Source organism: Penicillium canescens, assembly GCF_028828765.1.
Source record: "Penicillium canescens strain IBT 15451 chromosome Unknown utg000001l_segment0_segment0, whole genome shotgun sequence".
Taxonomy (NCBI): domain Eukaryota; kingdom Fungi; phylum Ascomycota; class Eurotiomycetes; order Eurotiales; family Aspergillaceae; genus Penicillium; species Penicillium canescens.
This window is the reverse complement of record NW_026703963.1, coordinates 393,098-408,012: the sequence shown is the minus strand read 5'-3', so window position 1 is coordinate 408,012 and position 14,915 is coordinate 393,098. Positions and strand designations below refer to the sequence as shown.

General features: G+C 52.2%; 1 protein-coding gene across 1 annotated transcript; it reads left to right on the top strand.

Annotated features, from left to right (window-relative positions):
- Positions 1-101: 101 nt before the first annotated feature.
- On the top strand, positions 102-14,894 carry N7446_000154 (AAA family ATPase midasin; the record flags this gene model as incomplete). Its single annotated transcript, XM_058508921.1, has 4 exons — positions 102-6,392; positions 6,437-8,050; positions 8,101-14,186; positions 14,267-14,894. The coding sequence occupies 4 exons, from the start codon at positions 102-104 to the stop codon at positions 14,892-14,894; spliced, it is 14,619 nt and encodes a 4,872-aa protein (XP_058377900.1).
- Positions 14,895-14,915: the final 21 nt, after the last annotated feature.

Genomic DNA, 14,915 nt, shown 5'->3' with positions numbered 1-14,915 from the left:
GGGCTGCGCCACAGGTCGTGGCAGAAAAAAAAGTTACAAGATCGAAGCGGAGTTTCTTCTTCAAACTTCAACAAGGAGCTCCTCTTACGGCCGGAATAAACATGGATCAACGGCCGGTCTATGAGAGGACTCTAACAGAGTCCCAGCTGCTCGAGCAGCTTCCGAGTGGAATCTCGACTTTCATTCGGACTGCATCGGGGACACAACACCTCCACGCGCTTGCGCTTGGCGCATTAAACACCGAATTTACAGAGAGCATTTTCAGGCTCTACGAACCGATTTTTGTCGATCTTGCAGCTCGTTGGCTTCAATCGGATTTACATGCCGACTATATTCATGTATTAGCGGCATTCGCGCAGATTTTGCCATTTGCGCCGCATCTGCGGTCGCTCGCCAGTCAATATGCCTCATCACAGACTGGCCCTCTCTCGGCATTGGCCGTATCGAAAGAACTAACACTGCTGCAGCTGGATCAGTCTAGCATTCGCATCTTACTCCTCGCCCTCTTCCGACTCCTTTCGTTTGATCTCGAGACGTTTTCTCCCGCCGTTTCACCACTTCAACTGCAATCCCTCTTCCAGTCTCAAGACCGAGTCACACGGTACCTTGCTGTACGATGCTTTGCCTTATATATGCACGCAGCTGACGCGGCTACCGAGAAGATGGTCCGCGCGAACACCGGGACCGATCCCATTGAAGGAGAATGGGAAGGAACTCTTATCGATTACCGCCTGCTGGGATTGTGGGAGGAACGCCGATGGGAGAGTCTTGGACGAATCATTCGGAACGAAAGGTCTTCCAGGAAGGAGGCCGACGCTTTGGCACTGGTCGAGAGGACAAAGGGTTCTTTCACGCCCAAAACCGCAGAGATCTGTGGAGTTTTGATTCCCAGGTTGAAAGAGGAAGTGCCCGTGTACTCGAGCTCCGTCGTAAAGACCTCGACTACGATTGGTAATCTGCGCCGGATTGCAGGCTCCCTGCTTGGGTCCAAGCCTGTTATGTTGGTCGGTTTACCTAATTCCGGAAAGACCTCTTTGATCAATGATATTGCTGCCACGATGGGTCAAGCTGAATCTATGGTTACACTTCACCTGAATGAGCAGACGGATGCGAAGAGTCTTCTGGGAATGTATGCGACTTCGTCTGCCTCTGGTTCCTTCTCCTGGCAACCTGGTGTATTGACCAAGGCTGCACGCGAAGGTCGCTGGGTCTTGATTGAGGACCTTGATCGCGCTCCCTCTGAAGTGATGGGTCTTATTCTCCCAATTATTGAGAGAGGAGAGCTCACCATTCCCAGCCGGAGAGAGCGGATTAAGTGTGCAGAGGGCTTCAAGATTATTGCAACAATGAAGTCATCATACAACATTGCTGGTGAGGAGGTTGCCCACAGCACCTCCATGCTCGGGAGCAGACTTTGGGAGAGAGTGCAAGTCAACTCTCTTCCCGTGGACGAGATGCGAGATGTCATCCTGCAAAAGTACTCCTTGCTCGAATCTCGCGTGCCGACCCTCATGGAGGTCTACGCAAGAGTATGCTCTGCATTCCACGGGAGTCTTGCAATCAAGGGCTCACAGGGCCGTACCCCGGGTTTTCGTGATCTGATCAAATTGTGCAGTCGACTGCACAATCGCCTGCAACGCATGGGTGTGAAGACCGGCTACGAAGCCACGTCAGAAGGTACCGAGGATGAGATATTCCTGGATATTGTTGACGTGTTCTTGAAGTACCTGCCTGAGAGGTCGATGCAAAGTACTCTTGCCGCCGTTGTTGCCGAGGTGCTTCAGATCTCACCTCAGCGAGCACAATTCTGCCTGCATGAGCGTACGCCTTCATATACTGACAAGAACAACAGTCTTGTTCTTGGTCGGGAAATCTGCCAGAAAATCAAGGTACCGAGTGGATCGGCCTTGAAACTGGCGGCGGCAGCCTCTCGATTTGCTCCTACAAGAGCAGCATTGTCATTGATGGAGCAGGTTGCAGCCTCTATACAGATGGCAGAGCCTGTACTGCTTGTCGGAGAAACTGGTATTGGAAAGACCACAGTCATCCAACATCTCGCAACTCTGATGCGCCAGAAGCTTACAGTAGTGAACTTGTCACAGCAAAGTGAAAGTACTGACCTGCTGGGTGGCTTCAAGCCCGTCAATATTCGTACCATGGCTGTTCCAATGCTGGACGAGTTCACTCAACTGTTTGAGCTGACATTCTCCGCCAAGAAGAACCAGAAGTTCCTGTCTTCAGTGTCGAAAAGCGTTGCATCTTCGAATTGGGTGCGATTGGTGACCCTATGGCATGAGGCCGTTCGTCTTGCCAACGGTGTCTTCCATCCTCCCACCTCCAATGCTGATAGTGACGAGCAGCCAGCCAAGAAGCGAAAGTTGGATTCTCCCAAGTACCAGCACCTGCGACAAAGATGGGAGAGCTTCACAACTCAGCTTGGAGAGTTCGAAGCTCAAGTCTCACAAGGTGATGCCAAATTCGCCTTTGCCTTCGTCCAAGGTAAGATCGTAAGAGCTTTGAGAAATGGCGAATGGGTTTTGCTAGATGAAGTAAACTTGGCTTCCCCCGACACCCTTGAGAACATTGCCAGTCTTTTGCACCACGGCAGCGAAGGGTCTCCTTCTGTTCTCCTCTCCGAGGCTGGTGATGTTGAGAGGGTTTTCGGTCATCCCGAATTCCGTATCTTTGGTGCAATGAACCCTGCAACAGATGCTGGAAAGCGAGATTTGCCCCCAGGCCTGCGCTCCCGGTTCACCGAATTTTACGTGCATTCGCCCGATACTGATTTGGACGATCTGTTGGCTTTGATCCAGAAATACCTCGGAGATTTGACAATCAGTGACCAGAGAGCTGTACCGGACCTTGCAACATTGTACATGGTGACCAAGCAGCTCAGCAACCAGAACAAGCTCACCGACGGAGCCGGCCAGAGGCCCCATTTCAGTATTCGTACACTTGTTCGTGCCCTCATCTATGTCATCGACCATGCACACGTCTACGGGCTTCGCAGAGCGATCTTTGAAGGATTCAGCATGAGTTTCTTGACTGTACTCAGCCTGGCCTCAGAGCAAGCCCTAATTCCCCTTCTCGAAACTCACATCTTCGGCAACGCGAAGAACGCAAGATCTCTCCTTGGACAAACCCCTCGCCCCCCGACAGATGGCAATGAGTATGTCCAGTTCAAGCATTACTGGATGCGCCGGGGCCCTGTGATCCCCGAGGCGCAACCGCACTACATTATCACTCCATTTATCGAGAAGAACCTGAAGAACCTGGTCCGAGCTAGTTCCACCCGCCGATTCCCAGTTCTACTTCAGGGTCCGACATCAGCCGGAAAGACAAGTATGATTGAGTACCTTGCCAAGGTGTCTGGAAACAAGTTTGTGCGAATCAACAACCACGAGCACACGGACTTGCAGGAGTATTTGGGATCTTACATCTCCACAGACGATGGAAGTCTAAAATACCAAGAGGGTGTCCTGGTAGAGGCCCTACGGAACGGTTATTGGATTGTGCTGGATGAACTTAATCTGGCACCTTCCGATGTTCTTGAGGCCCTCAACCGACTTTTAGATGACAACCGTGAGCTCTTCATCCCCGAGACTCAAGAAGTCGTTCACCCTCACCCGAACTTCATGCTGTTCGCCACTCAAAACCCCGCTGGTTTGTATGGTGGACGAAAGGTCCTGTCCCGCGCATTCCGCAACCGTTTCCTGGAGCTTCACTTCGATGATATCCCAGAAAGCGAACTCGAGTTCATTTTGAAGGAACGGTCTCAAATCGCCCCTTCGTTCTGCACGCGCATTGTGGCTGTCTACCGCAAATTATCATTACTGCGCCAGTCCAACAGACTGTTTGAGCAGAAGAACAGTTTTGCCACCCTGCGTGATCTTTTCCGATGGGCCCTTCGTGACGCAGATGATCGTGAGCAGTTGGCAGTCAACGGTTATATGCTGCTTGGTGAGCGTGTACGCAATCCCCAAGAAAAGGCTGCTGTCAAGGCTGTGATCGAGGAGGTCATGAAGGTGAAATTAGACGAGGATACTCTCTACAGCTCTGCAGAGCTGGAAAAGAGCATTCCTGAGATGAGCAAGCTTCCGACTGGTATTGTGTGGACCAAGGCTATGCGTCGTCTTTTCGTTTTGGTATCCAAGGCCCTCAAGAACAACGAGCCCATCCTGCTTGTTGGTGAGACCGGTTGTGGTAAAACCCAGCTTTGCCAGGCTGTTGCTGAGGCTTTTCGGAGAGAGCTATTCATTGTGAACGCCCATGTCAATTTGGAAACTGGTGATTTGATTGGAGCCCAAAGACCTATCCGAAACCGGGCGGCGATCGAGAAACAGCTCGTGGATGATCTTCAAATGCTTCTTCATGGTCAAGCAACTGGCGCAACTTTGGCTGAGCTGAAGCAAGAGTTCTTGGCATTGGATGCAGAGCAACGACAAACCAAGGATCAAGCTCTCATCCAAAAGATTGAGAGAAATGCTGCTCGTTGCAATGCCCTGTTTGAATGGTCTGACGGAAGTCTCATTACTGCCATGAAGACGGGCCAATTCTTTCTTCTTGATGAAATTTCTCTGGCGGATGATTCTGTTCTTGAAAGACTCAACAGTGTTTTAGAACCTGCTCGGTCTATTCTTCTCGCCGAGAAGGGACCCATTGACTCAATGGTTGTGGCAGATGGTGGCTTCCAGTTCATGTCCACCATGAACCCTGGAGGTGATTACGGGAAACGCGAGCTTTCAGCAGCTCTTCGTAACCGTATGACTGAAATCTGGGCTCCTCAGCTTTCCGAGGACGAGGATATCCTACCAATTCTCCAGATGAGACTAAACCTGAAACAAGAGGACGTGGCACGAGCTATGCTACAATTCGCCAAGTGGTTTAAAGCAACTTTCCAGAATACCTCGACTACCTCGCTCTCAATCCGTGATCTTCTCGCTTGGGTTGATTTCGTCAACACCTGTCAAAGCGCAGATACCCAGTTCGCAATCATTCAAGGTGCTGCGATGGTTTTCGTTGACACTTTGGGTGCCAACCCAGCTGCGATGCTTGCCATCTCCCTCAACAACCTCGATGGAAACCGCAAATCATGTCTTAACAAGCTAAGTGAGCTGTTCAAGACGGATGCTTCCAAGATTTACTGGGAATCCTCGAACGTCTCTGTCGAACCGGGTGCTTTACGCATTGGGCCCTTCTCCCTGCCCACAGTTGGCGACGCCGACCCCGATCCGCAGTTCACAATGGACGCTCCCACTACCATTGCCAACTCCGTGAGGATTGCCCGTGGTTTGCAGTCCTCGAAACCAATTCTTATGGAAGGAAGCCCCGGTGTGGGTAAGACTACGCTTGTTACAGCCCTGGCCAGGGCCCTTGGAAAACCCCTTACTCGAATCAACCTTTCGGAACAAACAGACCTTACAGACCTGTTTGGTTCCGACGTTCCAGTAGAAGGAGGAGACGTTGGGCAGTTTACCTGGCGTGATGCACCATTCCTACGAGCCATGCAGCGCGGCGACTGGGTTTTGTTGGATGAGATGAACCTTGCCTCACAGTCCGTTCTCGAGGGTCTCAACTCTTGTTTGGATCACCGTCAACAAGTTTATATCGCTGAACTTGATCAAACATTTAAGAGACATCCTGATTTCGTCCTTTTTGCTGCCCAGAACCCCCATCACCAGGGTGGTGGCAGAAAGGGTCTTCCTGCATCTTTCGTCAACCGTTTCACCGTGGTCTACGCAGACAGCTTCACCGATGATGATCTGAAGACAATTTGCTCCAGACTTTTCCCTGGCAGCCCCTCTGTGCAGACCGAGAGACTCGTTGATTTCATCTCTCTCCTGAACACAGCCATTACGCGTGAGCGCCGATTGGGTGCTGTTGGCGGGCCCTGGGAAGTTAACTTGCGAGACGTCCAGCGATGGCTTCAACTTGCCGATCGAGGAAATCTCCAGATCCAAACCAAGCACTTCCTTGATGTTGTCATCAATCAACGGTTCAGAAGCCAAGAGGATCGCACCGTGGTCGCACAGATCTATGACCGTATCTTCACCGACTCTGATACTAGCCTCAAGAGCTATTTCCATAATCTGACACCTGAGTACATGCAGGTTGGCCTTGGAGTCTTGACCCGTGATCCTCTACTGCAGCGCTCCGCCGAGCCAAATATGAGGATTCTTCCGAAGGATCTTCACATTGTCGAGTCCCTCATCTTGTGTATTGACAACTCCTGGCCTAGCATCCTCGTTGGGGCTGCTGGATGTGGCAAGACTACTCTCATCAGGAAGCTCGCAGCTGTCAATGGTGCAAACCTTGTAGAGCTTGCTCTGAGCGCTGACACTGATACCATGGACCTGATCGGTGGTTTCGAACAGATCGACCATCGCAGAGAGGTGTCGGGCTTCGTGCACGACATTGAGATCTTTTGCGCAACCAGCTGATTCAATGCTTCGCTTCAGGAGACGTATCTGATGTCGTGGTTTCTGCTCTCAGCATTTGCGAGCATTTCCAGGCCGCAGACATCTCACTAGAGCATGTCATCTCTTCGCTCTCTGCTCTCTGCCAGTCATCTTCTGATCCAGCCTACCAGCAATTCTTGACCAGAGCCCAGAATCTGCTGGATGCCATCGAACAATCCGACAAGATGAAGGTTGGATTCGAATGGACCGAAGGTGTTCTCACTCAGGCTGTTCAGCTTGGCCACTGGGTGATTCTGGACAATGCCAATCTGTGCAATCCCTCCGTTCTTGACCGACTGAACTCGCTGACGGAGCCCAATGGTACCCTCATTCTCAATGAGCAACGCACCGAGGATGGTTCCGCCAGAATCATTTCGCCTCATCCTAACTTCAGGCTCTTCTTGACCATGGATCCCCGCAATGGTGAATTGTCTCGCGCCATGCGTAACAGATGTACTGAGATCTGCTTCCTGCCAAGCGAGCTCCAAGATATCAAACCTACTGTCGGCCCATCCTATACTTGTGAATCCTTCATCTACCGCCTTCGCCATATCTGGAACCTGGACAGTTCTCTGCCATCCGCCGCCTTTGAAAATACCCTCGAGGTCTGCTTGGATCACCTTTCACCGGAAGACCTGTCATATCTTCAACAGTCCCCCCGCAACTTTGAGGCTATCAACGCGTTGGCCCACGAAAACAATCAATCATCCAATGTCTTACAGCGTTACACCTCGTTGTTCCACGACAACAATCAATGGAAGCCGCTTGAGGTCGCTAACGGCGAGATTATTCTCGGAGGTGCCAGACTCGGTATCCGAGGCATCTCACAGCCCCTTCACCCGCTCACCAATGAGCCTCTTCTCTCGATTGCAGGATCCAGCGATTTCCGAGCATGCTTGGTCGTCCTGGCCTATCTCCAGGAGCTGAGACTTGATATTCACCGTCTCAGGCAAGGCTTGATCCAGGCTGATGCGTCTGGCAAAGAATTGAAGCCCAGCCAAATGACACGGCTGGAGCGATCATTGGCATCTGCGCGGATCCCTGCATTGATGAAGGACATGACACAGCCCGTGGCCTCATTCTTGTCCGATTGTGGTCAAGCATTGTACGACTACATTCAGGCTATGGATCAGATCTCCCTTCAAGGTCCTGTGATCATCGCCGCCCTTCGGGCTGTAACTTCTCTATGCTGGGACATTTACAGGGCCACCGAAGTAAGCCAAGTCGATGAAGGCGAGTTCCAAATCTATCTGCAGATGGGCAGGAAGATTTGCGCGTCGCTTGACTCATCGACCATGCTGCAACCACTTCAAGTCGCCTTGTCACAGGCACTCGATCGCTTCCAAGAAGGGTGGGCCTTAATGACAGGTCTGAGCATGCAAAGAATGTGGGATTCTTGGAGACATGTCACTCCTGTTTCTCAAGAGAAGTTAGACTCTCTCACTGAGCTGGAGTCGACTGTTTTCGAGTTCACCACTTTGGCTCTACAAACTCGCGTGGAGCTTTCGCAATTGAGTCAAGTCCGAGACTCATTGATTGACGCCCAGCGTTTCATCCTTATGGATGGCGCTGATGGCGATGTGCTTGTTCAGGTATTATAACTGCCGTTTTTTAAAATATTCATTTACTGACTATATCAAAGGGCATCAAAGAAACTGTGGCAGAACTATCTCGGGCAGTTCGACGCTCAGAGTCGACCGAGTACCCGTACTTTGCCGATGAGTTCGAAGCTCTTTGCCAGTACCATGACATCTCCTCATTCTTCCAGAACGATGTCAATGACACTGTCATTCAAACAGTCATGCCACTTCTCGCTGGTCGTGCAGCTCGCGCATTAGATGCTTCAAACTTCCAGAGTGATGTGCCAAACATGCTCCACAGGGTGACATTGTTTGCTGGTTCATCAAGCAAATCGGAGGCTGCACTTGCGACAGGCGGTGTCTTGTCCCTGTCACTATTGGACAGGCTGGCAGCTGTTGGTAATACTAAACTGGGCCAGATGGATATGCTCGAAGCGGAGAAAAAAGCTCTTTCTAAAGCTATTACCCTGAGCAGTCGACAGATTGCTACAGATCAGTCCATGGACCTCAGACGTATTTTGGCAAGACTCACCTCAGAACTGGTTGCTTGTCATCGCGAATTCCTTGAACCCCGTTCAGCCGAAAACCTCATCTCCATTTTGCAGGCAGTTCAAGCCGGGAATCTGTCCGATGAACAGACAGCTGTCAAGATTGAGCTTGATCAAAACCTGGCAAGTGCTCAATATCTCAAGACCATTACCGAACAGGCTCTGCCGATGTTGATCTTGTCATTGAGTACAGCCCCGTCAAGTAAGCAGCAGAACATCCGCAACACTGGACTCGCAGCGGTACAGCTAGCGGTGATTCTTCTGCGGCTCTTTGTGCCTGACAAGACTTTCGATCCTTCACTTGGTCTCGTCGTTCAGCGCAAGCGACATTCACAGCGCCTTGCAGAGTTCACTGCTAAGTCTGCTGCAATTCTTGCATTCGAGGAGAACTTCACCAGTCAGATTTCCAACCTCAGGTCTGAGCTCTTGCATGATGAGATTCGCGACCTGGGCGCTGCCCCGCCTCCCTCATTGGTCAACCGGCCACAGCAGTCTCAGTTGAGCCTCTTGCAAGGAGAATTCGTGAATTTGATCAACTCTGTTTTGAACAGAGACCCCGAGCAAATGATTCGCTCTGCCGAGCAATCGTTAACCTCCCAGATCCAGCTTCTGCGTGATAACATCCAGCAGCTGAGCAGCCGTCTCAGCACCCACTACCGTTCTTACAGTGACATCACGGTGCCTGTAGTTCGTTTCTTGCAACTACTGGATCTTGGTCTATTCCTAGGCTCCAGCCAACCTGAGCAGTCGCGCGATGTCCCTGATATTCAGTCTTTGAGTGAACGAACGCCATTCCTCGGTGGTACCCTCCACCCCGTGCTGTCAGGAAACACTGGCAAGCTGTCAACCACCCCCAAGAACCAAGTTGAAATGCGTCTTCAAGAACTATCGGCTCTATGGGCCGCCCAGGACGCAGATTCCACGATCCTTGACACAAAGGCCGGGCGATCAACCATCCTCCATATCTTTGCTGATTTCCATCAACTGTGGAAAACGAAACTCAAGGAAGACCAGGAGCAGGAAGCCGAAAAGGGAGAGCTGTACCGCTACAAGGGCTCTTGGGAAGAAGAAGAGGAAGTCAATGAAGCGGAACTACTTGCACTCTTCCCTACCTACGATGAAGGCCCGGTTCAGGAGACCGAAATGACCGGCCGCATTGACCCCAAGGCCATCTCTCTCCGTCTTGCTTCTCTTCATGCAAAGATTGTTTCGAACCAGCGTACAGGAACGGCATTGACTACATTCGTCAAGCAATCTGGCCACCTCTTGGGTTCGATCTGGTCTGACAACAAGAGCGACTTCTCGCCAGTTTCACCTGAAAGCCATCTTCCAGCAGTCCTTCTGCTTCTGGATGACGCCATCAACGAGGGCGATGACCGACAGAAGAACTACAACTTCTATACGGATTCTAACCTCGCAGAGGCGAGGAAATTGGTTGCTCTCACCCTTTCTGTTCAGGCTCGATTTGCGCAGATCCAAAATGCTTGGCCTGAGCACGCTGTTCTCCAGGACGTCATTACGTGCTGCATGGAGATCCTTCAGTTCAAGCACACAGAGCCCGTTGCTAAATTCATGACCAAGCTTGAGAAGCTCCATTCCTTGGTGCACGAGTGGCAGACCGTGGCTAGCAGAGAATACTCCGCCGTTACTGTTTACGATGAGATCACCAGTACTATCATCAGCTGGCGCCGACTTGAATTGTCGACCTGGGCCAAACTTCTGGATCTCGAGAAGGAACGTTGTGACGACGACGTCAGTGCTTGGTGGTTTATCGCCTATGAGGCCCTCCTTGGAGCCCCCATTCAAATGGCAGAGGCAGGTGAACAGGACATGAGTGAGCATACCCAGAGCTTGATGTCTACCTTGGAACAATTCTTCAAGTCTACTACTCTTGGTCAATTTGCTCGTCGCCTGCAATTGGTCACCAACTTCCAAGCTTTGCTGGAGGTCTTCACTAAGGACTTCCCTTGTCTCAAGCAGCTTGTTTCAGCCTTGGAAAACTTCCTCCACCACTACCGACCCTTCCAACCAGGGGTGGACAAGATCTTGACCGAGAAGCGTGCCGCTCTTGAAAAGGATATCAAGGAGCAGATCCAGTTGGCCAGCTGGAAGGACATCAACATTGTTGCTCTGAGGGAGAGCGCCAAACGGTCCCATGTTAAGTTGTTCAAGTTGGTTCGTAAGTACCGTGAGGCTCTTGGCCAGCCGGTCCAATCAACCCTTGAGCAAGGTCTTCCAGAAAGCACCGAAGAGATCACTTCAATGTCTCATTCGGAACCAATCCGTCCTACTGCGCTATTCCCCGAGGCGATGGCAATCTGCCAAAAGAACAAGGACCTCTGGTCAACCAGAGCACTGCGTTTCCAGAAGCCTGATGGCACAGCCGACAACATGATGAAGCTTTACTCTGCCATTCCATCCGAGTTTGACATCGCCAAGGATCTCGACAGCTTCATTGTGTCTGTGATTGAGAACATGAACGAGTACAAGTCCAAGACACCCAAGGTCTTGACCGAGGATAACAAGGATGACGTCCAGCACCTCAAGTCCCAAAAGCGTCGTCTCTACGCTGAAACCCTGAAGAAACTCTACGAGATGGGCGTTAAGCGCAATGCTGGAACTAGCGTGATCGAGACTCAAGAATCTCTCGCCCAGATCCTTGCTACTAGCGCTGCTTTCGAGTCTAGCGCGGCAACTTCGAGCGCTGTTCAAAGTGCCGACTGGTACTTCCACAGACTTGTGGACCTCCTGCCCAAGACCCGTCTAGCTTCGCGCAACTATTCCGAGGAGCTGAGCAACGTCGAGGTCTTCAGGAGTATGGGATCTATTGAGCACCTTATCTTCACCGTTCGGCGGCAGAGAGGTATTATCTCACCCGCTCTCACTGGCCTAGGCAAGTTGAAGTCCACGCTTGACAAGGTGCAGAACCTTTGGACAGCAACCTCCAACTCTCTCTCCAAGGACCATGCTTCTACTTCGGAAGAACGAACCAACCTGGCCAGAGTCGTGGCTTGGTTGGCGCCCATTCTTGGATTGGCTGCCATGATTGTCGGCGTGCATGCCAAGTTCTCAGGACTTGATGCATCCAAGATTGTCGAAGCGCTAAGCTCCAAGAAAGCGACCTTCGACACCTTGCGCAAATCGCACGAGGCTCTTCCCCTTCTGCCTACCGGAATTGTGTCGAAGGCGCACCACGAGATCATGCAGCAGACACGGGCCTCGCTCGACGAGTTGGCTGCTGATCTGAAGAAATGGAGTCAGTCTCGCCCCGACCTTGCCTTCGCATTGGACCAGGTCACACCCTGGATCAGAACAGACATAGGTGCTCTTCCCGACACTTTCGAAGAGAACAACATTTCCATCCAAGCCTTCGACAGCAGCCTTCTGACTGCCATTGACAAGATGCTCATTGGTCTCCAGAAGCTCAAGGAAGTGCCTGCTGCTATCAACTTTGATGGGTTGCTGTTGAGGAGTGACGAGTTCTTCTCTCGTGGAGTGAAGGCTGTCCATCTCACCGAGATCACATCATCATTCGAGATGGTCCTTGAGCAGTTGAACCACCTGCAAGACCATTCCGCAGCCGGCCTCTTTATTGCCACTGCCTTGATCACTAGTATCTTGCCCGTTGCCAACAGATACTATCAAATCTGCCGAGACCTTGCCGATCGATTCGTCGCTGTTCATCGCGAGATCTGTAAGACATCTTACATTCTGACAAAGACCTTCAACCAGGTCGCCTCCGAGGGCTTCTGTAGTCCTGGCGAGGCCTCCCAAGACCAGGGCAAGGAGGGTAAGATGGAAAGTGGAACGGGTCTCGGTGAAGGCGAAGGTGCGGAAGATATCAGCAAGGATGTTGGTGATGACGAAGACCTCTCTGAGCTGGCCCAGCAGGAGAACAAGAAAGAGGACGGTGACGACGAGATGGATGATTCCGCCGACGCTGTCAATATGGACCAGGAGGAGCTCCAAGGTGACGCCGAGGACCGTAAGGATGGCGAAGAGGAGGATAAGGATGAGAGTGCCGATGAAGGTGAAGATGACATCGACGAGGAGACTGGCAGCGTCAATGACCTCGACCCAGCTGCTGTTGATGAGAAGCTCTGGGACGGTGGAAACGATGACCAGCAGAAGGATACCGAGAACGAAGAAGGCAAGGGCCAGTCAGAGGCTGAGCAACAGGCTGCCGCACAAGAGGAACAGAAGAAGGACAAGGACGGCGAAAAGGCCGAAGACAAGGATGGTGAAGGCGAAGAGGAGGAAGAAACTGAAGACGAAGAAGCCCCTGAAGATGAGGGTGAGGCAGTAGGCCGTGAGGAGATGGATGTCACCGACCCTCAAGCGGAGGAGCAAGAGACACTTGAGCTTCCCGAAGAAATGCAGCTTGACGGTGATGATGGAAAGGATGATGGTGGTGACGAAGACGATGATGGAATGGATGACCTTGACGATGACATGGGTCCCGCTCCTGAGGAAGAAGGCAAGGTCGAAGATGGTGACGATCATGCCGGCGAAGAAGACATCGACGCAGCACCAGATGACCAAGCGCCTGGTGAGGATGAAGAGATGGGCGATGAAGATGCCAACGAAGCCGAAGCCGGAGGAGAGGAAGAAGAGGAAGCTGGCGGCGAAGACCCTGATGAGCCCGAAAAGGACGACTTCCTCGCACAGCGTGATGAAAATGAGGCCGCGGGCGATAATGTCGCTCCTAGCGAGGCTGTTACTGGAGGACTCGGAGCGGAGCAAGACCAAAACGAAGAGAAGGGTGCATCGGGCGACGCCCAGCAGGAGAGCGGTTCGAGTGATCCCACCGCCAATGTCGACGAACAGACGGGTGCTGCTAAAGACAGCGAGGAGAGCCAGGCCAGCCGAGAAGCCGGTGGAGGCGAAGAGACGAAGCCGAATGAGCCTCAAATGCAGGCGTTCAAGAAACTTGGTGATATGTTGGAGGAATGGCACCGAAGGCAAAAAGAGATTCTGAACCCATCCCAAGAGGAGGACGATTCCCAGCCTATGCCTCAAGACACCGATATGGCCGACGCGGACTTCGAGCACCTCAAGGACGACGATGACGCTGCTGATACCCAGGCTTTGGGACAAGCCAACGAAGAGCAAGCACAAGCTCTCGACCAGAGCAAGGGCGTCGAGTCCGACATCAAGCCCGGCGAGAACGATGTTCTCCCCGATGTCGCAGAAGACCAGCAAGACGCCGTGGACAATCAACTCGAGGATGAGATGCAAATCGACCGTGAAACCGCCCCCACCGACAGCGAACACGCCGGTGCCTTCATTCCAGGCGGTCATCCATCCCAAGACCGTGCAGAGGGAGGACAGGGCGCCGAAGCCCTGAACGAGGAGCTCGACGAAGTCGACACCCAGCTTGCAGCAATCCACCTCTCCTCCACGCTTCCACCGTTGACCCCACAAGACGAAGCCCGTCGCCTTTGGTCTCACTACGAGTCCGCGACAAATGATCTCTCCCTCTCGCTGACCGAACAACTCCGCCTCATCCTCGCTCCAACAATGGCTACCAAGCTCCGCGGCGACTTCCGCACCGGAAAGCGTCTCAACATCAAGCGCATCATCCCATACATTGCGTCCCAGTACAAGCGCGACAAGATTTGGATGCGCCGCTCCATCCCCAAAAGCGAAACTACCAGATCATGCTCGCTGTCGATGACAGCAAGTCCATGCTTGAAAGTGGAAGTGGCCAGCTCGCCTTCGAGACCCTCGCCCTCGTCGCGAAGAGTCTGAGCATGCTCGAAGCAGGCGACCTTTGCGTCCTCGGCTTTGGTAATGAAGACCATGTTCGCGTCGCTCACGAATTCGGAAAGCCTTTCTCCTCGGAGGCTGGTTCGCAGGTCTTCCAGCATTTCAGCTACCAGCAAACTGGCACAAACGTGCGCAAGCTGATCGCTGATTCAATTGCGTTATTCCGTGAGGCGCGCTGGAAGCGTTCGCCTGGTTCTGGCTCTGCTGATCTCTGGCAACTTCAGCTCATTATCTCTGATGGTATCTGTGAAGATCATGATACTATTCGTCGTCTTGTCCGACAGGCGCTTGAGGAGCGCATCATGATTGTGTTTATCATCGTTGATGCTATTAAGGGTAGCTCGATCCTTGATCTCTCGCAGGCCAACTTTGAGGCCGATCCTGCTTCTGGTGGTGAGATGAAGCTTAAGATGAAGCGCTATCTTGATCACTTCCCCTTCCCTTACTACCTCGTTGTCCGTGATGTGAAGGAGTTGCCCTCTGTGTTGGCTACTGCGCTGAAGCAGTGGTTTGCCGAGGTTGTGGACGTGTCGTCTTGATTCCGCACCTAAAAAAGGAGT